The sequence below is a fragment of the Tympanuchus pallidicinctus genome, unplaced genomic scaffold (genome assembly GCF_026119805.1).
Source record: "Tympanuchus pallidicinctus isolate F22 unplaced genomic scaffold, pur_lepc_1.0 scaffold5, whole genome shotgun sequence".
NCBI lineage: Eukaryota > Metazoa > Chordata > Aves > Galliformes > Phasianidae > Tympanuchus > Tympanuchus pallidicinctus.
The window spans coordinates 17771786-17797927 of NW_026294769.1; the positions used below are offsets into that span (position 1 = coordinate 17771786).

Sequence of the window (26142 nt, forward strand, 5' to 3'; positions counted from 1 at the left end):
GGCAGCTCGCCGCCGCTCCGCGGCTCCCCGCAAAGCCCGCGCTGGATCGCCTTCTCCCCGGAGGAAGCGGGCAGCGGGCCCGGCCCCGCGGGGCAAGCCGGCGGCCCTACGGGGCGGCGAGGAGGCGCGGCGCGGGGAAGGCGCGGCGCTGCCGCAAGGCGCCGAGGGGGCTCGCAACCCGGCTACACCCCAGCGCCTCACGCCTCACGCCACGCTGGAGCTCGGCCCCTGGCCGGGCTTTACCTCCGACAGCGCCCGGCGGCCGTTCAGCAGCGCTCCCAGCGGCCGCCGGGGGAGGCGGTGAGCCGGGGCCCGGCCGCCGCCTGAGCGCGAGCGGCCCCGCGGGAGGAGGCGGCCGCGCCGCACCGGTTGCAGGCGCCGTCGGGCCGGCGGTAAGACCGGGGTCCCGGGCACCGTCCCCACCAGGAAGCGTGGCCGAGACCTCTCGAGCTCTGGAGCCGCCTCTCGGCCTCGAGGAACGTGGGGACGCTGGGAGTAGTTCGGCTTTGTTCTGCTTCGAGGGCGCGCGTGACCTTCTGGGGGCTTTGTGCCGCTCAAAGGAAGCTTCGGGGGAAGAACTGCTTCTTTCCGTGGCATTCGAGCTAAAAATACCGCCGTTAGGCCGGAGGTTTAGGGGCTTAATGCCGCTGAGGACGAGTTAAAATTGGAATATGCGTAAGGCTCGGAGGCGCGGAGCGGATGGTTTCCTGGCGCTGAAATAACAGCTTGCCGTCTTTCTGTAGTCTTCCCAGAGCTCCTGTGTCACCTAAAGGGCAGCTATGGATCTCGAGGCGGAGGTAAAGAAGCAGGTGAACCCTTTCTACTGCAATGTAAGTATTGCTCGCTGAGAACTGTAATGAATGCCATGTAACTGTGCTAGACAAAATTGAACCGAACAGGGTATGCAGTGTTCTGAGTTCTGTTTCCTATTTTTTTTTTGTAATCTTGAACAAAATTGGTGCAGAAGCAGTAGGTTGTGTTTGCTTATTTTTCTTCTTGGAAATCTTTGATCATGTTTTGAAACGGATACTTCTTTCCTCACTTACTTCCTCTCTTGGAAGGAAACGTCTTGATGCTAGTACACAGTCATTGGCTGAAGGCTGGCATGCATTGCCTGGTGAAAATCAGTGTAGATCAGTGATTTAGTACAACTGGTGGGGTCTTCAGGACAGTGCTGCATTGCAATGCCCATGTTCCTTGTGTTTACTTGCTGCTAGCAATGGGCTTCCTGAAACTGACCCCCTGTAGTATTTCCTGTTTATGTGGTGAATTTGTTTTTGAGGAGGAGATTTGTAGCTGACCAATGACAGAACCCAAGGGAATGGCATGAAGCTGCATCAGGGGGTCAGTTTAGGCCTTAGTAAAAGTTTCTTCACCAGAGGGTGGTGGGCATGGAACAGGCTGCCCAGGGCAGTGGGCACAGTCCCAGGCTGCTGGAGTTCAAGGAGCATTTGGACATCACTCTCAGACATAAGGCTTGAGATTTGAGTGTTCACAGAATCACAGAATGGCCATGGTTGGAAGGGACCTCAAGAATCATGAATCTCCAACCCCCCTGCCACAGACAGGGCCACCAACCTCCCCATTTAATACTTGACCAGGCTGCCCAGTGCCCCATCCAACCTGGCTTGAACACCTCCAGGGATGGGGCATCTACAACCTAATCTGTTCCTGTGTGGAGCCAGGAGATGGACGCAATGATCCTTACACGTCCCTTCCATCTGGGGATATTCTGTGATTCTGTAAAGATGTCCTGCTAGGAGTGCATGTAGTACATGGGGTCGGGCAGTAAATGAGAGACTAAAGTGTCTTTAGCTTCTAGCTAAAGCTTGGTGATGCAGGTTATCTTGCTGTTATCTTTCCTCGTTACAAATGTATTTGCCATTTCTTAGTATCTTGAAAAAACTTGCTGAGGTTTGTTGGTTTGAATTCAAATCAGACAAGGGATTTTCAATTCCCGTGCCAGCTCTACTCCTTGCAAATACCAGTGAAAACAATAGCTGTGTTCACTCTGGCTTCTGGCAGTGCTAGGTTGCTGGTTTGCCTCTCTTCTACTCAGTTATGAAGTATTTCCATTTGTAACCCACATCAGATTTCCTGAGTAGCATTTTTTAATGTTCTTGCATTTTCTGTGTGTTTTCCATATTGTTCACTTTATGTGATCCTTACAAGCTTACAAGTTTAAAGGTTGCACTATTTTTCCAAACTTGAACAGTTAATATTTTCAGAGACTGCTATGAAATTCAGAATCTCAAGTAACAATAACTGTGAGGTCTTGCTGCTACGTGTTCTACAAATACAGAACATGTTAACGCAAGCATCATTTCTTAGTTTAAAATCGCTTATTGCTATTAATGATGTTCAAGGAGTTGTAATAGGAGTTGCCTTTCCAAAATAGATCTCTGTGCTTAAGAGGACAGGTATATAAACAAATATATGATGCTTGGTTAGTTGGGGAAGCTCTTCTGTTGCATCACAAGTCTCACAAAGGTCCCCCTTTGCTTTTTAAGTTCCTTCTCTGAGAGGAGTCTGGATGCAGCTAGGCCCAATCTTAATCCCAGACTTGGTCAATCAGTTTTGTCCAAAGGATCATGTACTGCCCTGACCAGAGTCAGTAAACAGCAAAGGCCTGTTAAAACCTCTCAGGGGTTTTTACTGAAACAGATTTGCAAAGTTGAGTGGTTGATAGTTTATATAGGCAATGTATTAAGCAGATTCAGTAGTGCTGTTGATAAATACACTAGCTGCATTCATGCTAAATATCTTAAGGCTAGATGTTAATTAAGCTGTATTAACAATTCACCTGGGTATCATCTGCAAAGTAACAGAAGTGCAAGTCCTTGCTAAAAGAGATGTGCCTGCCAATGGGGAAAGAAGAATGAGTGAGTTTCCCACCCCAATCTCTGGTTTGTTGTACCCAGCAAAAAGACAGTGACTATGGTGCACTTCACTGACACGGATCAAGTGCACCAAAGCAATTTATCAAATTCTGAGGAAGCTGTTGCATACATGAGATATAAGCAGGGGTTGACTTTGCTGAAAAGCGGAGAACTTCCATTCTTCCTTTGGTTCAATTTCCATTGGTTCCTTAATACCCCGTTTTCAGTTCCCTAAAATGTGAAGGATTGTTCCTAGGTTAATTATCGCAGGGTTTTATGGTTGCCATGTTTTTGCCAGAGGTGGCACTTTACTTTTCCTTGATAACTTCTGGTCATAACTCAGGCCCTTGACTTGAGTACCGGGCTGTACGTGGTTAGGCATAGATAAGGTAAATGGAGGCAGTTGGAGGGAATGGTGTAACAGAGGTGTAGCTTACAGCCTTATCCAACCTGCATGGCAAGGGACAGTTCTTGTTATCAATCAGAGGGCAGCTACAGGACCTACACCCTGACCTATTCTCCAGTCCTGCACAACCTCTCCCCTTCTTCAGCAGGCTCTGTCTGGGCCATATTCCACAGTCGGACTCATCATTCCGCTCAAGAAAACAGAGCATCTCATCTCAACAAACTGTTGCCAAAGGGACTAGATTTATGCTAGGAGTTAGGACTGGGTCACATATCCTATGCTGAAGGACACTAATTAATCTTATTGTGTTGTTAATTAAAGAAATGTAGGAGTGATTGATATAGAGGTGTGGTTGCTCTTCTGGTTTCACCCCAGGCCTCACCCTGTCGCTGTGCTCACCAGACTTTGAGTGTTAAGCCACATACCCACATCTCTCAGGTGCTTTGGCTCCTGCCTTTCCTCAAGCCCAACTCAATTCTTTGCTCATTTACAGTCGCCCTGTAGTGTGACCCAGCAAACCTGGTGATTTTCTACAATAAAGCAGTCAACTTTGGTTTACTCTTGTGTCACTTTTTTGCCAGCTCAGTGAAGATCAGGAACACAGAACTATCCTTTTAAAAGGATTCAGGGAGCAGGAATATGAAGAGTCATAGGCATGTCAGGAGCTAAGTGTTAGGAAGTTGTAGATGCCGCAGATGGATTGAAAGTTTCTGACAATTTAAGAGCCTTGAACTTGTGTTTTTGTTCTAAAGCATTATTTTTTTTTTTTCTGCTGGCTTATGTGCAGTGCTAGAAATACTTCTGCTCTTTAACCTAGATTTGCAAAATCTGGTGTGCTTCCGCATTAAACTTGCAGACTCACTTCCTTGGATTCAAGCACAAGAAGGTAAGGCCAGTTCTTCACTGCACCTTCTGTCAGATTTTCTAGATTTACTTGACAGTAGAATACGGCTTTGAAATCTTTCTTTTTTTTTTTTTTTTTGTACATTAATAATATCAGAAAAGGTGTATAAAAATTTGTGCCTTGTATTGTGGATTAGTAAACAGAAAACATCAGAATGTTGGAGAATATAGGACTGTTAATAAGTCCAGAATGGAAATATTTAAATAATGTACTTATTTTTGCCTAGTTATCTTTTTTTGAGTATAACATAATTTTCTTGAGGTAATCTAGAGGATTAGTGTTAATCTAACTTCTTTTATTAACAATGAAACTTCAACATTGCTATTTTTTGAATCACGAGTGACTTTTTCCTTCATTGGTGGTTGATGGCTTAGGTTGAAGAAGCCCTGAAGGCTCATGGCATTGGTAAGTGCAAGATTTTTTTACTTCCTATTTTATTTATAGATGTTCCTTTCAGCCTGTCTCAATTCAGAGGAACAAAAAGGAAAAAAAGCCTTTCTCGAGATTTGTGCTTTGAGACCTATCTTGTGTTCTTTAGTGATTTAACTGTATTATCCTACAGGAAAAAATAAATAATAATACGAAATAAGTTTATTAAGATTAATTGGCTGCAGTACTGACGGTCCCCTCCATTAATTTTTGAGAAACATCAGAGAATTTGAGATCTTCAAGATTTAGAATACATTTGAAAAAATCATGCTTCCCAAACCATGTACCTGCTCAACACACACTTTTTATTTGGTTTATAAAAGAGCTTATTAACCCCTCATTGCTGTGTCCAGTTCTGGGCCCCCAATGCTAAAAGGACATGGAGCAGGTCCAGAGGGCCATGAAGATGATGAAAAGGCATGGAGCACCTATCCTACAAGGACAGGCTGGGGGAGATGGGGCTCTTCAGCCTAAAGAAGAGAAGGCTCCAGGGGGAGCTTATAGTAGCCTGCCAGTACCTGTAAAGGCATACAGGAAAGCTGGGGACAGACTTCTTATAAGGCAGGTAGTGACTGGACAAGGGGAAATTATTTTGAGCTGGAAGAGGGCAGATTTAAACTAGATATCAGGATGAAGTTCTTTACTGTGAGGGTGGTGAGACACTGAAACAGGTTGCCTGGGGAGGTTGTGGATGCCTCCTCCCCTGGAAGCATTGGATGCGGCTCTGAGCAGCCTGGTCGAAAGGGAGGTGTCCCTGCCTATAGCAGGGAGTTTGAACTGGGTGATCTTAATGGTCCCTTCCAAACCAAACCATTCTATGATTTTATGATCTTAATAATTAGCTGAAGCAAAGGACTTTAATAGGTTTAATTTATCATTAAAGCTTTTCCAGTTTTTTATGTGCTGGTCTAGTTCCACTAGGAACGAGGGCCTAGCTATAGATGTTCTGCTACTCTGTGATGCACCAAAATATATTTACAGCTTTGTACAGTGCACAACTCATATTATGAGTTTGTTGCTTTATTGTAGTTTTCCTAAGGTTCTGCAGCTCCTATCAGGTGCCATATGCAGACGGAAAAAATATCTGGCTGGGGAGGAGATAGATGCAGAGCTTTTAAAAAAGGTAGGATGGCTATGGGCTGAATCAAGTACTCTGGGAGGCAAGAGGTTTAATTGTCTCAAGTTCAGTGGACTTAAACCGAACAGCTGTGATGTATTAGATTAAGAAGACGTGAAATTTGACTTGAAGCTTGTTAATTATAAAATAAGAGATATTTGCATTGCAGAGAATCAGTCGGACTTTTCCCTTGTTGCAGATTGCCTTCTATGTAAATTAAATTACAGCCAAAATTACTTACAATTCAAGCCACTCTCTAAGAATTTAATTTTCTGGTATGTGCTTATCCCTGTGCTGTGAGATAGCTAATGATTGAGATGGTCTTCCTCTGCCTGCTTCATTGTGTTAATAAAGACACGTGCTGTTGTTTGGTATAAATCTGTATTGTCTTTTTTTTCTTTTTTCTTTTTTTTTTTTTGCTAAAAACATCACATTGTAATTTTCACTTGTGGGTTTTTTAGTTTAGTTTTGGTTTGTGTTTTAGTTAAAACTGCAAGTGGTACAGGGGACCGAGTGAAAGCACCTCTGAAACTTCCTGGTTACGGTAAGAATGCTTAATGCCCTTCTATACCTACCACCATCCCCCGCCAAAAAAACAAAAAAAAGAAATAGGCAAAAGAAAATGTTTTGAGGTGCAGCTGTCTGAACCACAGAAGGTCATTTGGAGTTCATTTCTATCAATTCTATTTCTGATCTGCAGTGCATTTTATGATAACACTTAGAACAATACTTGCAAGCTCGATATTATAGAAAGTGCAAATAGGACTTTAGGGTTATGTTACTTGATAGCTGACTTGATTTGTGATGTAGGGCCCATTATAAGCAGGGATTCATTTATGTGTGAATTACTTAGCAGGTGTTGTCTGGGCCAGAGGTTGGAGTGAGGACCTCATTTCATTTTGGAGTTTTGTGACCTGACTTGAGACTATGAAGACTGACTGGTGAGTTTGTAATGTGAGATTACATGAAAGCAATTTTATCTTACAGTGCAAGCTAAGCCAGAAAGGTATCATGGACAGACCTTGGAAGAACAGCTTAATACATGTAAAGATTCAGAACCTGCACTTGGTGAGAGTTTTCAATAGTGTAATTGCTTGCTTGTATGATGTTTATCTTTGAAGAATATTGGGCTCTTTTTTTAAATGTAAGCCTTTATTATACATTATCTAGTTTTTCTGAGTGTACATTGATGCAAAGTGGTATGGTATGACAGGGACTCATCTTAGTGACAGCATTATTGCATTACTGGATTTAACATGGAATGTTTTTGTGGTCTAGAAAAAACCTAAGGTGGTATGATAGTAAAACTCATTTAAGTCAGTTTCTTTCTGTTTTTTTTCTGATGTAGTGGCTCGTCCTGAGGAGGAAGGGGAGAATGGAATGGACAGGAAAAATAACTACAGGGGCATATATTAAAATGTACAGAGAAATAGATTCCTTTCTGAGTCCTTTTTTTTTTAATGTTTCTATTAATTTTTTTTTTTTCATTGTGTCAAGTTCTGTGTGGTAGACATAAGGCATCTTGATAAAGACATTTTCTGTCTTTGTTGTTGAAAAAGTCTAGAAGATAAGACAGCCAGAAGATAGAATAACTTGTAGCTTTGAAAATCTAAATTCATGTGTTTGACATGCAGTATTGACAGTTTCCTTTAGTATTCTTTTGTAGCTAGCACTGATTATTTGCTTCTTAAGGTCCAAAATATGGAACACATTGTTTCAAAAAACATCACAATTCCAAACTTTCTTTCTTTTTTTTTTTTTTCTAATAAATCAATGCAGGACTTAATTATATAATTGAATATCGATCAAAAGATAATTTTCCTTTTCTCTATGAGTGTCAACTGTGCCACTGTAAAACAGGACTGAGCAACATGTTCATGCATGTTTGTGGCTCCAAGCACAGACTGGCGTACCTGGTAAGATTTTACTTTAAAATACTTTTGTTTTGTTGTTGTAGATTTTGTTTTGTTTAACTAGAGAAATTGGAAATTGTATCTTTTAATTAAAAAAACATGTTTTTAGGCTGTTATTTTCTTATAAAAGCTTTTATGTATTTATGCTGTAAGCATGCAAATTAGTTTATGTTCTAAAAAATTGATTTGGAATTCAGCTCATCAACAATATATATGCCTGGGAGTTGCTGACACTGAATTGTCAGCTCATTTTACTTTGTTTGGCCAGCAACACCAATAACAAGATCCATCACTGTAATTGACTACAAGTAGATTTTTAATTAATAATATTTAATTTAGTGTGATTTAATTTAATATGATAAATTTATAAATATAATAATATTTAATTTAATATTATAAATATTAAAATGTATTTTAAAGAACTGGACCAATGAAAAAATTGTTCCATCTTTCAGAAGCTAATGTTATGAGACATATTGCACTGGTTCTGCAATGATGATCTTCTTATACATCATGCTGGTCTTGTTCATTAACTCAGCTGGATATGCTCAGTGAGACTTGTATTGATGGTTTTCATGCAATTAGCTCTTGTATTTCTTGTTAGCTTTGAACTGTTTTCCTTCAGTTCTGAAGCTTACTGCATCTATGTTATATTCTTAAACACTATAAAACATAGTAGTAATGCTTCAGCAAAGATAATATTTAATTCGTACCTGGGCTGGATTAGCCTTAGTGGGACAGGCTAGTTCTGAATAAGAATTAGAGGTCCTTGTGGCCTTGGCCATCTGTAGATGACTTAGTAGTGTACCTTGGCATCAATGGATGTTAACAGTGAACTCAGTGTTGCTAACAAGGGCACAGCCAGTAGATGAAGGGAAGTGATTATTTCTTGTTATCTCTTAGGGCGTATCTAGAATACAGTTTGTGCTCCTGCAGACAAGAAAGTTACTGATGAGGTTGAGCAAGTGGAGGGCTGCCAAGATGAGAAGCACTCCTCCTTTGAGGAGAAGATGAGGTAGTTGGATTTGTTCTGATTGGAGAAAAAAAAGCTACAGGAGAATCTGGTCCTTCAGTACCTCATAGGAGGTTGTTAATAAGACAGAATCAAGCCCTTTGTGGAGATGTGTGGCAGGAATGTGAATTCAAGCAGGGAAATTTCCTGCCTGACATAAGATTTTCACTACAAGGACAGTCAAACATATCAGAGCAGACAGACCAGAAAAATCATGGAATCTCTGTCTCCAGTGCTTTTCAAGAGCAAATGGACAAAGCTCTGTGCAACCAGTTCAGATTTGAGTGTTGAGCCTGCTTTGAGCAGAAGATTTGGCTTTGGTCCTCCCAGTTTTTCTGCAATTATGTACTTAAACATTTTAATACTTTCTGTTTTGTATGCACACAAATAGATTTTTCTCCCATGAGCATTAGCTGTTGCAAAGCTTGAAAAAGTTGCATGGGATAAAGTGTGACGTCATGATTTCCATTTCCTTATTTATCTAGAAACAACACTATCCTGAGATAGCAGAATCTGATGAAGTTAAGGGTAAAGGCTCTGAACTGAACAGAAAAGTTAGGCAAGTTGCATTAACAATTGAGAAGAAGGAAGGAAGAAAACAATTAAAGGTACATTTCTTTAAGAAATTCCAGAATGTATACAAAAATAAATAAACTGAAAATTATTTCTTTTATAGTGGGTGGATATGCTTGGCATGGTAGGAAAACTTTTTAAAATTCCTTTTAACATTTATTAGAAGCACTTTTATCTTCTTAATATTACTTTTGAGAGTATCCTGGATGCAATTTTCTACTGGTCATTCTTATCATAAGTATTTCTCTTGTTTGAAAGAATATTTGAGCTACCTGAGCCTACAGAAACACAGCTGTGTGGAGCACAACATCCAGAATATCTATATTTATATTGATATGTAATCAATTCCCAATTGCATGTGCAAAATAACTTGTTTCATTGTTGCTGGGAAACTGCTTTTTTATATTTTCACAAATGAGTTTCTGCTTTGTTAGCATCCTGTGGCAGTTGACAAAAGAATCAGATTTTAAAAAGTGAGTAAGGAGTGGAAGTTTGCAGGTGGGTTTGAGGTTCTCAGCAAAGGCATGGTGCTCGTAGGAGCACCATGAGTGTAAACTGTTGTGAGGCAGTCCTGTTAGAATCATGTTCTTATGAAGATGTCTTCATATTGCTTTCAGTTGTTGTTTATACCACAATAAAGTTTTAAAAAAACTTGATTCAGATGCTTATCAGTCTTTATGCTATGCCTTAAATTCGTACTGGTTTCAGTGTCAGTCAACAGCATCCTTGTTAAGCAGTGCTTCTTGGCAAGAGCTAATAATGCTAATAAGTATTGTCTTTGTACAGGACCAAAATCTTGTTAAATTATGCAAGGTCTGGCTTCTGGCAAAGTTGTAGATTCTTACATATGGAATTTGTTTGCACGCAGGATATTATTGTTTGCAAGCAAACCGACATAATGTGATTAATACTTCTCCGGCATGATTGTGGAAATAATATACATGTATATGTTTATTTTCAGATTTTTCTTGATGGATATAGAATTATATATAATACAGATATGCTGTAGATTGTCTCTGAAAAAAAAAAAACCCACATTAAAAACAGAACAGTTGAATTGCATCCATAACAAGTTCATCATTGGTTTAAGGAAGTTTGAAGTATAGAGTGCATAACCTGTTATTAATTTGGTATTTGATATTTTTATTTGATTTGATCTTTCATAATCCAGCTATTTTATATTTTATTTGAATGTCTACTCATTGTTTTACACTGTTGTGTTTAATGTTACTGATCAAACCAATACACAGTAACTATTTAATGCAATACATATGATTTCATCTGCAAAATATCCAACATAACTGGGTCTTATTTGTAATAATTATAATACTATTTTACTAGTATTATTTATAATAGATATTAAAATAGATATTAAAATAGATATTATTTTAATTTATAATAGATATTAAAATAGATATTATTTTAATTTATAATTTGAAATAATTATTTGTATTTTTAGGTTGTTATAGAAGCTCCAGTAATCAGGAAAAGATGTCAAGAATGTAAGTGTGTTCACTGGGATGTAACCCATACATTTCTGACTTGGGTAAACTTGTTCTGAAACAGCTTTATTTCAGGGCAGGTCAAAAGGTTTGGTCAGAATGAGCTTATGTGAAATGTTGTTAGCTGTGTTTTGTAAGGTGTATTATACTGAAAATTTGTTAGATGAACAGCTTTTTTTTTGCTCCATGAGCCACTAGAGAGACCTGTTATTTATGTCAGCATTCTCTCTCCTTCTTTCCATTGTCCCCCTCATCCAAAAAACTAAAAAGTCTTCCTCATTTTGCAGAAACAGATATATATTTTTACCTGGTAACAATTGTAGTAGCTACTTACAGGCTTTTTGGGGAACTAGGCAAAGGAGTAGGCTGGCGCTCAATGTGTACATTTACCAAGCAGTCCAAAAAGCCAGGTGTAAGTAAGTCTCTTACCTGTGGAAGAAAGCCTTCAGTCCTACCAGCCATTGGTGCTCAGGAAGCTGTAGGAACATGGTGTCTGTGAGACTTCTCCACTCAGTTTAGTATTCCACAACTGTCCACAACAAGGGCGGACAGACAGTGGAGTTGTGTGCTGTTGAAGGAAATGGATAAGAATTGTTACACAACTCTGGTTTTTTGGACTTGCTTGGAGACTTGGATTAAAACTAATGTACTAATCTTAATGCATATTAATATGTAAACTGTATCATAAAATATGGAAGTAATGTGGAGATTATTTCTATCATAATCTCAATTAGCAGTGTCATGCTCTAAAGAGGAAAGTTATCCATTTCAAATCTAGATAGGAGCTTTGAAATAAGTTAAATCCTACTCAGAATCCTTTCAGTTAATGAGTCTAATTTTGCACCTGGTATAGAATTCTACTATGTTTTATAGTATTTAGTTCTTTTAAGAAAGAGATCTGTGTGTAGTTATAGCCTGGGTATAAAATAGTTAAAGCTTTTAGTTAGTATCTTACATGTTTTCACATAATAATGCATACAAACTTATTTGTATTTATAGCTAGTAATACACAGAAATAGTGCTGGTTACAGTTCAGGTGAACTTTCAGAACTACTATAAATAATTTTCTTTTAACTTATATCAACTCCGTCTTGCTACATTTCAAGCATGTTTGTTTAGATCCTAATGCAGATGATAGCCCATCAAAAGCTAAAGTTCAGCATGTGGATACATCACTTAGTAATGAAGAAGGAATGGACTGTAAAAATAAGGATGGAAAATTGCCAGATCCGATTCAAGGTCAGAGAACAGTGGTTTTGTTTTTTAAACTTGTACCACTGCATGAATTTACTCAGTATGTACTTGTTTATGGTTTTAATAGCAATGCTCTGCTGTAGATGTTGTATTTACACAGCGTGTGGGGTTTGAGGTCTGGCAGGCAGAAAGAATAATCCTAGTGAAGAAAACTGTCCAGGTTTACTTAAAATTGCTGTAGCTGGTTATGTTAGAACAGAAACAGAATTCATAAGCAGAACTTTTAACTGTTTTTCCTTTATTTTTGGAACAAGGGGCCCAGGTTCTTTTTTGAACATACTGAACATTCTTGAGTGTCGGGATTAAAAAAACCAAAAAAACTGGGACAAGCTGCAGGCCAGACTGTTTAGGGCACAAGAAGAATAAAAAGAAAGTAAAATAGATATGTATATATTTGATCATGTAAAATGTCTGACTAATACATGTTTTCTTGAAAACAACAGAATTAAGTGTTAAAATTAGTGAATGCCATGTAATGGAAGAAGTCCTGCCATGTCAGAAGATACTGCTTGTCGTAAACTTAATGTCAGAGGGGGAAGTGGGCTACCATCTAAATGCATTTTATTTATTTTCATTCTGAATATTTCTGGTCAGAATTATAGACTTGGTTCAGCCACGAAGCACAAGTATTTGATATTTAGGTTCTGGTTTTGATTTTATTTCTTTAGATTATTTATACCTTCAGATTTCATTAATATTGCTTTAAAAAAAAAAATCCAAGCAAGGAATATTTAAGTTAGAATTTTGGAAGACTGTTACTATACAGGTTTTTATTGCCTTTAGAAGAAAAGAATGCTCAAGAGGAGCAAGAACACTGTCAGAAAGAACAGGCAATACCAGATGAGAAGGCTGGAACTAACACGGCTGTTGAAAGCACTAAAGGCAACCTCACCGAAGAAGGCAGCAGTTCTGAAAAGTAAAACAAAATCAGATAAATCCTGAACTCCTTAAATTACTCGAAGGGAAATGCTCTAGATGATGACTGTCTACAGTGGATTTGCATGGAGTGTACTGAGAAGAATGAGTGGATGCTAATGTAGTAGAATGCACGTCTTCTGAAAGTGTATGCATGGCTGTAAGCTTCACTTCTCAATTGAAAATATGTAAATTTACCCCATATTTCCTCTAGACGTGATTACTTTTTAACGGTGTTATTCTTAATACACAAACTTTGTTTTACAAATTAAAGAACATTCCCCTCGTGATTTAAAAATCCTCTGTTGCCTAACTTTAAACTGGTTGCATATCTATCAGCCATGAAGAGCTGGCACCTTCTGCTTATTTATTGTTACACAGTAAAAGGAAAAATGTCTTTCTGTAGGACTCTTGCCTTGCTGTGGGGCAGACATTAAGGAAAAGGATTAATTAACAAATTCAAATCCATGTTTTTGAATCTTCATGTTTGTCAGGTTTTGAAAGGACCGTAGTAGCTCTTAATCTGGAGAGTAAGTCAGTTTGTAAAAACATCAGAAATAAGGAGTGTAGCAAGGAACAGACAGATCAATATCACAGGAAAAGCATTACATCAAAGGTGTGATGATGGAAGGACCAGTGCAATAGAGAGGTGCTATAAAAGAAGGGCAGGGCTCCCCCATGTTACAACAGCCCAGGTTCACAGAAGAAAGCTTCACCAAGGGGAGATCTCCAGAAAGAGATCCTTCCCCAGCAGCAGTCAGCCCTTAAGTGAGGTCTAAGAGAGGTGCAGCCAGGCTCCATCCCTTCCAGTCACACAGCTGAATTGCCTTCACCTGTGCTCCCAGGGCTGACTGGGTCCTTTCCCCAGGTGCTCAATCAGTGGCTCAGGCCGTGACTCAAGTTCCCATACAGAGAGCTAATAATATCTCAGACATTCACATCTAGGTTTCACCAGGCACCAGTGGGTATCCTTGGAGATCATGATCTTGGAAGGCTGTAATTGCAGAACCATGCAAATACGGGTTAATAAATTTAAGCCAGATCAGTCTTTGTATGTCCAGTATTTCTATAAAATGCTACATATATATATATATATATTTAATCTTTATATTGATATCTGGGCCCTCTGAAATGTATGCAAGGGAACGATAACCTTTCAGAGACATCTTTCAAAGTGTAGTGTGTCAATAATTTAAACTGATTATCAATTGCTCGATAGATCAACCATGTGGAGAATCTGTGTGTGCATGTGAGTGTTTGTGTGTATTATTTAATATAACAAAAGAAATAGCATATGTTTTCTATCCAAAGATGTGAGACCAATATACAACTGCAAGAAGAAAACGAGGAAGTTGAGGTGAATATTTTTTCATTAATGGATTGTTCCAGTTTACACATAGTTGGGATAATAATTAATATATGGCAATGTTGTTTGCTTTTGCTTATTCTAATTAATAATATTATCAACAACAAATTACCCATGAGTTACTATGCAAAACTTTAAAAATATTTTTTCAGGTTTTGTTGTGAAAGCACATTTTTCTGTACAAGCACACACAATTAAATTAGAGCAAGCATCTAGAATAACCATAATAATTATTATTTCAGTTCTAAATAGTGCACCTAATAGATGTTGTTTATGTTAAACAGCAAGCATCTGCAGCAGCTGCTGAAGAATTCACTAGTCAGGAAGAACTGCTGAGTTACCTGGTAAGCATTACGTCTTAAGGCTTGCAATGTCATTTTTGAAAAACTCACAGAATTGCTGAGTGCTCAAAAATTACTCATTTTGATTAGCAATTAGTCAATATCAAGATCTTATCTAGTAGTTGGTTGGTAATTAGCGCTACTAAAATATTTGAGATAGGAGCAAAGGGAAGAAGCTGTTTTCAAGGGATGAAATGTGGTTTTACTTAGAAAATAAAAATAAATAAATTCCATTTCTTCAGGTTGTAAAATAGTTGGCAGAACAGCTGAGTTCTGAGTTGTCAAAAATGTGTTGTTTACACATTCGTATCAGGAGCGGTAAGTGGTGGAAATGGTGATTTTGTTAAAAGCATCACGAAGAACTTGATGTGTATCTTTAACAGTAGTTAGTGTGAGTCAACTACTGCATGACAATTCAAGCAGTATTTATAGTGTGTGTACCTATGTGTGTCTGTATATCTATACACGTTTCCCTTTTAAAAGCAAAACTGTAAAGATTGTACCTTTCTAGTAGTGCATCTTCTTTCTTAGCATGATTGTCCTCTGACAACAGGGGGAGAATTGTTGGGATTGCGACTGCAAACTGTGCAGTGTTAGCATTTACAGTCCTGTTTTCACAGACTGCATTATCTGTTTCTATTGATTTTTGCTTTAATCTTCTCTAATGATCTTCTGGACTTGTTCTTCATGTTGTTGGAAATATCCAAATAATTTTTGTCAGGACGGTATCTCTGATAAAAGCAGATTTTATTCGCGATTGCAATGGCGGCCATCCCCGCAAGCAGGAGTGCGCCTATGGACACAACATGACAGCCTTGATACCCTGTTTTCTCCCCCCTTCCCTGTTTCTGGCTGGGTACTCCAGGTTCACAATCTTATCAGAAGGTTTACATTTGCTATTTACTTGTTAATTTATTTGTTATCTGGTGTCAGTCAGCAGCCATCCTGTTGTTTCCAAGATGTCCCGTGCTCTCCTTGTATTGATGTGGTGATTTTCTTTAAAGTCTTCTTAAACAAAGAGCACTGGGGGATGATGCCAGGCCTTCCGATGTCTCTTCAGGCGCTTCCTCGGGCAGGCCATGACTAGTTCTCTGGTTTGATCTGGTGCAGGATATTCTTGCAGTGTGTATGACAGCATATATATATATATATACACCTATATGGAGTGTGTATTCCTGGGAAGGTTCATCTAGAGGATAAGTGATGTAAACTATCAGATCTTCCCCAAGTTAAGTAGAAGGACTCCCCCAAAAAAAACTATGATAGCAGAGATCATGAAATAAAAATAATATCCAATTCTAATGCAGAAACAACATTTGATTCCCACAATATCATGCAATAATTCCCAGTTTTTTCGGTGATTATTCTTACTGCATAGTTTTTAAGTGAGGAAAAATCTATGTGGCCTCAGGGAGGAAATTGTATACATTCACTTAAATGCAAATAGCTCAAGAAGAGATCAAAACCTGGAAAGGGTTTTCCTGCATAAGGGAAAGCATTTTCCTGCATGTTTTTCGAGGAACATTCTAGGGTTATTTCTTTTCAAATGATTGTCTTGGATAGCTGCTGCAGTCTTCTGTTAGGACCGTCTCCCATTTCTTCCCTCCCACTGTGGTTTCTGGGAAATAGAAAGTTTATTTACCTTGTAACTACAGCCATACCTGACAGGAGGATAGAAATATAAAAGTGAAATGGTTCTTTGAGGATTTGTTTATATGTTCTGATACTTGTATCTTTTGAAGGAAAACATTTTTGAGTTGTGATTTATTTATTTTTTTTTTTCCAGCAAAGTTTTGAGATACTGAATGAAGATGATGCTGCTTTTATCCTAAAAGTCACACAGACTCTCACAGATGCATTGGTGGAATATCGTCAGCAAGCTGCATCAAAAAAAGTAATGAGGTTTTGGTTCTTCAAATCTATAGATTCATCTGATGAGGCATTTTTGTTATTACAGATAATTTACTTATAGTTAAAATTGTCATGGCAGATGCATTGAAAATTTTGACTGTTTTATGCTTGAAGAATTTTTGAAGTCATGACAGGATAAACTTGCAGGTTTTCAGTTGAGTAGTCTCAGTGCTTGTCTTCAAAGGTGCTTTTAAAATTAATATTTTGTGAAGAAGCCAAAATGCATTTTAGCCCATATTTCCCATGCTTTCCCTTGCATCTAAGTTTTTCTTCTAATTCACTCCTTTTTAATCCCAACCATTGGTTTTCTCATCTCTTCTGACCTCCCTGACAATCTTGTTCTATATTTCCTTTCCCAGCCTTGCCCTGCATTTCATTCACTAATGTATAATCTAACATTACTGATATCAGTTTTCTTCCTTATACAATTTTTGGTTTGCTCCTACTCTTAGGCTGTTCCTTTTGAGTTCTCTTTCTTGCTCTATTATCAGAAACCCAGTCCCTCCTGCTGTTCTGTTCTTGCTTTTGACTGACTTGTCTTTAAATAAGCGCAATATGAAAGTGTCTTGAATTCTTCTCTGAGTTTGTTGTGGTAATCATTTGTATCCCATGTTTCTTCCATTCGTATTACATGAAATTGTAACATTCAGACTCCACACTGACATCCAAGAGGGATGGTAGGAACTGTCCTCTTGTTGGTAATCCATTGAACATATCTGTGATTGGAAACCATGCCCTTTTTGCCTCTTGACTTTTCTGATGGAATTTCAGAGTCAAACAAAATTTTCCTTTGCCACAGCAGCTACTCCTGGTACTCCAGCTGTATAACTACTTTTTTATTTAGAAAGGAGAGACTAAGAGGAAAATGCCACATAAGTATCAGCCAAACAAGTTGTCGAGAATCAGAGAGGATATGATTCAGGAAAAAAAAAAAGTGTATGGCAGTTGTTTTGCTTTGTCATCAAAAGCCTTAATTAGTTCAGAATGCTATTGCAATGTTTCTTTCCTTGTGATATTCTATCTTTACTACTTTCTTGCTGCCTCAAAAAGGCAGTACTTCTCCAAGATGAATTTCATGCCTGTAATTCCTATTATTTACTCATTTTAACTTCCTTAATAAATTTACGTTCATCTTATGCCTGCTGTTCTTTCATAGAAGATTTTTATGTTCATATGTAAAGAGGGCAAAATCTGATACTTCAGTTAGAACTTGATTGTTTTGAAGTGTAACTTCTAGCCCAATAGCTATAGAAAAATAAAATAAATTGACCCTAGAAAACACTTCCATTTCCTGAACTTCTTTCAACAGACATTTATTTATTTATTTATTTATTTATTTATTGTCTTTGGAGTTTAAAATACTTGCTTTTTTAATCTAGCAGGCTGAGAATTGGTTCCATAAGCAACAATTGGCAATACATAGTGTTTTTTAGATATAGACAGATGCCATGAGAAATGTGTGCATAGAAGTTCAATGCCAGCTACGTTATTTTCAAATAACTTTTTTGTTTTTCAAATTTGTGATGTCTCATCTGTTTTTGTGGTCACTAAAGTGTAGCATTTTGTCATTTTAGGGTTTTATTTTGATGAAGTGCTGAACACAACTTTTTTCAAACTTGTAGGACCTCTTAGATAATGAATGTAATGGAGAAGAAGCATTGGAACGTTCTACAGAACAATCTGAGCTGACTTCGGCAGATATTAGTGATTCTGATACTGGTAATGTTAGCATAACACTCTTAAATTGCTTTAATCTAAATATTAGAACACTAGTTAAGATTAAATTCCAGAAAACTGCTTTTATTTTCTGCTTCTCTTAAAGTAGAGCTTAAAAGCAGAATAAAGCCAAGTAATTTAGATTAATAGTTTTGGGTTTTTTTTTTTCATACTCTACAGACGTATAGAAAAGGCAGCCTATTAATAAGCATTCATCTTACTCTAATTGTGTGATCAGTTCTTATTTTCCTAAAAGCAGCTCTTTCTAAAGAGGCTATCAAAGTATAGCTCTTTTGTTTTGTTTGGTCTTTTTGGCACATCTTTTTCTGTTTTTGGTGGAGAAGAGGCTTAATGCTGGTCTAGTCCAAGCAAGATGGTAGCATAAACAAAGTTATGGAAAGTTTTGTTTAATATTTGCATGTTTCCACTGCCTGACTTCAGTGCTTCTGGTAAGCCTTAAAAAAAAAAATCTTGGATTTCTGTGAGAGGATTTCCTTCTCAATATAAAGAAATTATTACTTTTCACATAGTATGATTGGAATTACTGTCCTAAATTTGGAGATAAAAATGCCCAGAGTACTAGTGTATCTATTTTGTATCATTTTTTTTTCTATACAGTGGCAGTTTTCTGTAAAGCTGAACTTTTGAGACCTCAGTTAATACAGTGCTAATAATAAAAATTGCAATTACTTGCAACATGAAAGAATTTGAACTCTTAGTTGCTTTTTGTAAGTGATAACACAAGGAGTTTTCACCAACCTTTCACCATAGGCCACCTATGTTCCTTCAGGATTTGCTGTAAATGGAAATCATTTCGGACTCTTCGGTTGTGTGAAAATGTTATTAATGAAGTTGAATGCAAGCCTTATTAATGATGATGCTGCTATGCTAGACTGGAAATGTTTGTTTTGAAAAGCTCTATTTGGATAACAGTAATGAAGAGCCTTCAGAATCAAGCTGAAAAACAGTATTTTTTTTTTTTTTCTTTAAGACAATTCAAGCAGCCGATCGGCTAAAAAGTCCTTATCAATAAATGAGGAAGATGAACTGCAAAACTTTTCAACTGGCTCTTTGGACACAGCATATGAGAACAACGTCACCGCTGAATTTTTGAACAGTGTGAGAAATATGAATGTTGAGGAAGTTACTGCTACTCTACACAAAATAGCAGCTACAAATCCAGCTTTCAGAGGTATTTCATGTATACTTGAAGACACAAACGTGTATGAGAATGTACATAACAATTTTAGCTCTGTGAAACATTAATAATTATATAGGGCAAAGAACTTTGAGATATTGGGCAGGCTTTTTCCCTTTTAATTTTTACAGGAGCCAGTTTAGGCTGCCCCTTCACATAGATGTTAAACACAGACTTTTTTTTCTAATTGTTTTTTCATTCATGCACAGTAACATCCTCAGGGTAAAAAATAGTAAACTAAAATCAAGTATACTTTTATTAGGTAAAAAATGAATCTCATTTATGTGATAACTGGTAAATCAATGTAGGCATTTTGAGACAGTTTCTTAAGTGACAGAAGGGGGTGGGGGAAAGGAGCAACATCCCCCAGCTCATCTCCACCCATTTTTATTGCTGAGCATGATGTTGGATGGTGTGGGATATCACTATGGCCAGGTCGGGGAAGCTGTCCTGGTTGTGTCCATTCTCAATCTCTTGCCAACCCTCAGCCTACTCAGTGGAAGTATAGTGAGAGGAGAAAAAATGGGAAAACCTTGGCATTTGTGAAAGCTGTCTTTAGCAAGAGCAATTACACTGCCGTATTATCAACATTGTTTTAGCTACAAATCCAAAACACAGCACCACATGGGCTGCTGAGAAAGTTAATTCTGTTTTGTGCAGAGGCAGTACAGGGATCTAGGAGGTCTTTGAAAATACCACCTTCTGTTGGAGAGGTGAATAGAAACTATTTAGAAAAGCAGGGTGGAATTTAGTGAGCACCTGGATAAATGATCCACTCAGAGTGATGGTGTTAGAGATGAAGAAGAAAATTCGTCCATATAGACTTCCTGCAGATGTTTGAAATGGGACAGCAAAGGAGTCAGATAAGATTATCCAGTTCATACAGTCAGTTTGGAATTCCAGGCAGCTTTTCATAGATATTTTTGATAGATCAGAGGTTTCAAACAGAACTAAGTGGCTATGGGAAAAGAAGGAAGTGTTTGCATTCTTTAAAAAATAAACAGATAGCAAATGAGGAGGTCCCAGTAGAACTGTGGTCCTGTACTTAATCTCTTTGCTGTTTCAGTGACCTGGAAAAAGGATGAGTATCTGGATGACAAAATTTTGTGATTATTCAAAGCATTTAAAGTGTTGATTGACTGAAGAAGTTAAAATACTCCTCATTAGGGAGTGGGAATAACAACTTACTAATCAGAAGAACAAACTGAGTATAAAGAATTAAGGAAAGAGTGAAAAGTAAGATGAGAGTCATTATTTTGTTGTTGTGTATACACATGCTTTGTATGTATCTGGAATAGAACATGCAGTTCCATTTCCCTTACATCATATCAAGGACTGTAGAGCTGCAAAGGTTTAGAGAAGGCAGCAAGATATGGGAACATTTTCTAAATAAGAAACAATAGAAAACTAGAACTGCTTTTCACCTGGAAAAGAGATTACTGAAGTTATAAGTGATCTTTAAAATCATGCATGGGTGGAAATAGCAATTATGGATCAAAAGACATAGGAAATAACAGATTCCTAAACTTAGAGTATAGAGAGAACCCAATTTCAACGTGGTCTTCATGCAGTAGGTGGATGATCTATGGATGCTGTGGTTATTAAAATGTCACCTGAGTCAGACAATGTGAGAGCCACCAAGCAATACTGAAAAGTCTGTCATAGCAGACTTGGAAATTGCCTGCTCTAAAGAAGGACTGAGGCTGGGAGAATGTAATTTTCTTACAATCCACCAGATTTCAGACATACTTGCCCTGTTCTTATTCTTCCCTTAGTGTTTTGTGCCACTGATCACTGTGTGGTTCTTACCACTTGAGCTGTCCCTGTGTTTCTTATGCTACTTTCCTCCCTCCCCCGAAGTAATGGCCATCACTTTCATCAGAGCAATATAAACTTCTTGCTTGTACTCTGGAGAGGCCATTGTCTTACTGGTACAGTGATAAAACAGAGCACTTATGGTAATGCCTTCCTAAGTAACAACTGTAGAGGCAGTGACAGGACAAGGGGAAATAGTTTTAAATTGTAAGAGGGTAGATTTAGATTAGATATTAGGAAGAAATTCATCACTGTGAGAGTGATGAGGCACTGGAACAGGTTGCCCAGTGAGGCTGTGGATGCCCCCTCCCTGCAAGCAGTGAAGGCCAGGCTGGATGGGGCTTTGAGCAAGCTGGTCTGGAGGGAGGGTGTCCCTGCCTATAGCAGGGGGTTGGAACTAGGTGATCTTAAAGGTCCCTTCCAGCCCAAACCATTCTGTGATTCTGTTATCTTTGAAAGTCAGTAACAGACTTGAGGAGGATAGACATACCCTTAACTGAAACAGTGCAGCTGTTCATAGGTATATGGTTTACAGTTTCTAGGCAATTATGTAGTGCATTTTGGTTAGTAACAGTGTATTTCTCACTTAATAAGGGCTCCAAACTCATGTCATCAGTCTAAATGTTTTACTATTACTTGTGCTTTTAAATATTGTATTATCAAAACATTTAGTTTCTTTTTCCTTTTTTTTTTTTTTTTTTTGCTTTACCTTTAACAAAGGAATGGATATTCCAAATGTTGTGAAGATCCTGACTGAAAGTGGGACTCTGAGAAGACCAAGCAATGGCAGCACACACTGACATGGTAGTTAGCAGAGTTAATATTGCACTGTTTACTTTCTGTAAGTTTTAAATCATTCTTTTGCTTAATATGAACTCAATGTAGCTGATTTTGCTATATCCAAATACTGTATGATGTTCTAATTAATAATTTGGTTTTGAAATTCTTATTATTCTATATGGAAAAGTTAAATTTAATGTTGTTTCCTTTCACATTGGCCTCTGTTTTTAAATGAGTAGCCGTTACTTTCCTAAATATCTTTACATACTGCATATTAGCGGTCTGATCTTTTCTTAAGGCTCTTTGTAAGAGTTAATCACAGAATTGTAGAGGTTGGAAGGGACATCTGGAGGTCATCTAGTCTACTAAAGCAGTTCCCTACAATAGGTTTCACAGGAAGTCATGCAGATGGGTCTTGAATATCTCCAGAGAAAAAGACTCCACAACCTCTCCAGTGTTCTGTCACCTTCATGTTTGTTTGGAATTCCCTGTGTTCCAGTTTGTGCCCACTGCCCCTTGTTCTGTTTCTGGGCACCACTGAAAGGAGCCTGGCCCCACTCACTTGACTCCTGTCCTTTGGATATTTATAAGTGTTGTTAAGGTCCCCCTTAGTTTTTTCTTCTCTAGGCTGAACAGTCCCAGGTCTCTCAGCCTTTCCCATAAGGGAAATGCTCCCGGTCCTTATCACCTTTGTGTCTCTCCACTGGACTCTCTCCAGAAGTTCCCTGTCTTTCTTGGAGAACCCAGAACTGGGTATAATACTCCAGATGTGGCCTCACCAGGGCAGAGCAGATGGAAAGGAGAGCCTTCCTTGATTTGCTGACCATACTCTTTTTCATGTACCTCAGGATCCCATTGGCCTCCTTGACCACAAGGACATACTGCTTGGCTCATGGCCAGCTTGCTGTCCACCAGGACACCCAGCTCCTCTGTAGTGCTCCTCTCCACTGCTCTCCCCCGTCTGCCCATCTACATCATAGAAAGGTACCAGATTGGTCAAGCATGAATCTGTGTTGACTACTAATAACCTTCTCTTCCACTACAGCAGTCAGCAGTACAAATGCATCCTACAGCAAACAGTCAAATTATCCCCTGTGGCTGCAAGGCCATACTGAAAGGCTATTGAAATTAGGGGTATCCTCCCATGTAAAGATTATGAATTGGTCTCCTGTTTTTCGATAAAGATTAAAAACTACAACAAAACAGTGCTGTCAGTTCAATTCCGAGTTAGGTGCATGGATTATAGGTAACTTTTGGAGAGGAGTTAACTGGAAGTGTTAGCAAACTCAGCAGAGGTTGACTTGTTTGCAAATTCACAGATATATTTCAAGAGATGTAACCAGACTATACTTACGAAATGCTGACTTGGTAGTGAAAGAATCTTTTGTCTTCTCTTATTTTACCACTGTAAGCATGAAGTGAAAGCTGGCTTATACTGTCTTTCAATTCATGTTCTTTTAAAGTGAGGGGTTTTTTTTGCTTTTTTTTTTTTTAACCTATAGTTATAGTTTTTTTTTTTACTGTATATAGACAGAGATTCTGTATGTTAGCTGCTATTAATTTTGTAGGATGATAGAAAAATGTTTTGGATGGTTACAGACTTATGTATGGGGGAAAGAATTTAAAAAAATTAAATTGTGTGGGTCAGTTTTGCTTCCTGAGTAGCATTCATTGCTTCTAATTAAAATTCTTCAGCATTGCAGTCAAAAGCTGGCCTGATACAGGCATGGTGGAGCCAGATTGCAAACAAACCTTTTAATGTTAACTTACTGTTTTTGGACATCTGGATGAAATTGAGAGTCCTCATCTTTGTGTTTTCACATCTTCGCATCCTGGAATGCAAGATGCTATGAAAAATAAGGTAACAAAGAAAGCAGCAGTTAAGGTGTATGGTTAGTTAGGAATGAAAACAGTTCATTGACAGTTAAAGAAAACACAAAACAATTACTGCTTTAAAGTAATAATGAAAAATCTCTGGAATGCCTTTAAATATGTTCTCATCAGAAACAGGTGGAAATGTAGCTCTTGTTTTCACTATAAAAAGGGACAGTGTTCATGTCTACTTGATGAAGATGTGCTTGATCAGTAAAAGCATCTTAGAATTTACATGGAATACAAATAATTTCCTAAAGTATCTGCAATAATAGCAGCTTCATGATTTTGTTTTCATAGTGTAAAACGTTCTATTAATTAAAATAATAGATAAGAGATATTGTAAATGGCCATCTTTGGAACAGCTTCTTTTTTCACTTGCTGTGAAATCCTTCCTACTGGAAATAAAATTAAGGGGAAATTCCTTGGATTTAAGCATTTCTTTTTCCTCAGGTCCATTAAGCACATGCTGAAAATGGAAAGACTTCTGAATCCGTAGCACACTGATATAGAATGGTTTGAATGATGTGCTGCAGAGTGCCAGTACTTCTCAAAGACAAAATAGCAAATGTAAAAATGACTAAGTGTATTCTTCTGGAAATGTTTTTGGAAAGAATGTCTAACCTAGCACATTCAGTTGTACAATTAATCTCCCTTTAAAGCTTTCTTTTCTGGTGCAAATACAGGCTCTAAAAGAGCTAGATTATTTTGTTTGTTCTGTCTGCCTATGTTTTGTGATGGCTTGGTATGTTCTCACACTAACAGAAAACTGTATACCTACTCCAAAAATAGAACTGTATACCTATTCCAGAACCTATTTTTAAGGATAACATCTAACTTGTGCCAGAATTGTGTGGTTTAAAAGAGAAGGAAAAAAAAAGGCACTGTATCAATGATACTTAAGGAATGTTACTGACTGTATATGATGTTATACATTGATTGTTACAATACCGCTGAGACACAAGAAAAATTACACCAAGTGGGAACTGATTTTTCTTTCAGCTTTATGCTAGTTCACCATATTGTACTGAGGCATCAGAGAGCTTTGGGGAAATTGTCTTTAACAAAATTGAAGAACATCTCTTAGAAGGTATAAACTGGAAAAGAGAATGATATTCACAGGTGAACTGACAGGAAATGGAAAATTTTGACTGTGCAACAGAAGGCTTAGTAGGTATAGGTTATAATGAGCTCTGTTATAGTTCTGGAAACGTTCTGCTCTTATAGAATAGAATCATTTAAGGTTGGAAAAGAAGTCCAACCACCAACCCATCCCCACCCTGCCCACTAAACCATGACACTCAGTGCCACATGTAGACCTCTCTTGAACACCTCCAGGAATGGTGACTTCGCCACCTCCGTGGGCAACCTGTTCTGATGCATTACCACTCTTTCTGAGAATAAATGTTGCCTAATATCCAACCTCAACCTACCCTGGCACAATTTAAAGCCAATGTCTCATTCTATTGCTAGTTTCCTCTTGTTTTTCTTCCTGTTTTTTCTAGGACTGTCTTTCTCAGTAATGAATTGGTTATCCCTTTTGAAGCAGCAGGCCATCTTGTGAATTTGATCTAGGTATCAATGTACATAATGCATACAGTATGTCTGAGGGTATGGTACTATATGTGAAACCTGAAATGCTAATAGTGACTGCCTTGCCTTCACTGAAATTACTCTTCTAAGTATTTTTCTACTTTGTAAATGCAAATACTGGTTTTTTTTTTTTTTTTTTTTTTTTTTTTTTTTTTTTTTTTGTGAGAGGAAATGTTACTACCTAAGTTCATTTTAGAAACATAATTAAAAATATTCTCATGGAGCACAATATTGTTAATGTTTCATTGAAAATATTCTTTTTAGTATACTTGTTAACACCTACCTTCTGTCACTGCAGGTAGAATGAAAAATAATAGAACAAGTTTTTAAATGACCTCTAGCACTTCCTATAAAGATTCAGAGTACATAGTGGCAGGAGGTAAGAGAGACACTCATAACCCAGCATCTCCCCATTACTGTGTGAAGACTTTGCTTCCCAAAATGGTAAATAGTGAAGGATGGAAGCCAGAATGAGATACAACTCAAAAGCTAGAGTTGCTGAGCTTAGAAAGGTGTGAAAGCGATCCTAGTATGTAGTACAAATTTGAAGTCTGAGCCAAGAGAGCTCAGATTCTGGTAATTAAGTGAGAATTTGCGTGCTGAATGCTTTCAGTGCTGTTTTACTTGTAGCTGATGTAGGATCAAA

The 26142-nt window shown here is 38.0% G+C and overlaps 2 protein-coding genes across 8 annotated transcripts in view; both read left to right on the forward strand.

The window, feature by feature from the left end:
• The first annotated feature begins 285 nt into the window (after positions 1-285).
• LOC128091161 (uncharacterized) lies at positions 286-25725 on the forward strand. 7 transcript variants are annotated; one of them, XM_052704145.1, is made up of 18 exons: positions 286-392; positions 753-830; positions 4103-4171; positions 4564-4594; positions 6220-6279; positions 6723-6803; positions 7515-7651; positions 9146-9268; positions 10693-10735; positions 11855-11974; positions 12773-12905; positions 14216-14261; positions 14555-14614; positions 16398-16505; positions 18145-18241; positions 19230-19430; positions 21972-22092; positions 22880-25725. In XM_052704145.1, exons 2-17 carry the CDS (start codon positions 780-782, stop codon positions 22049-22051), a joined length of 1440 nt encoding a protein of 479 aa, XP_052560105.1. In that variant the 5' UTR covers positions 286-392; positions 753-779; the 3' UTR covers positions 22052-22092; positions 22880-25725. The 7 variants fall into 7 exon arrangements, 6 of the variants coding, with proteins under 6 accessions (XP_052560105.1, XP_052560107.1, XP_052560108.1 ...); XM_052704147.1 differs by having other exon boundaries at positions 24357-25725; XM_052704148.1 differs by having other exon boundaries at positions 21972-22055.
• The window catches only part of TEX10 (testis expressed 10), a 54068-nt gene continuing 50738 nt past the window's right edge, over positions 22813-26142 (forward strand). The window contains exon 1 of the mRNA XM_052704140.1: positions 22813-23015. Within this exon, the coding sequence (XP_052560100.1) occupies positions 22824-23015 (192 nt within the window). The 5' untranslated portion in view covers positions 22813-22823. The remainder of the gene's footprint in view (positions 23016-26142) is intronic.

Bases quoted from the DNA above. Each gene is read 5' to 3' on its own strand.
- LOC128091161 (XM_052704145.1), top strand. From the start codon at position 780: ATGGATCTCGAGGCGGAGGTAAAGAAGCAGGTGAACCCTTTCTACTGC. The intron at 831-4,102 runs GTAAGTATTGCT...TCTTTAACCTAG, and splicing joins TGAACCCTTTCTACTGCAAT to ATTTGCAAAATCTGGTGTGC. The intron at 14,615-16,397 runs GTAAGCATTACG...TTTTTTTTCCAG, and splicing joins AAGAACTGCTGAGTTACCTG to CAAAGTTTTGAGATACTGAA.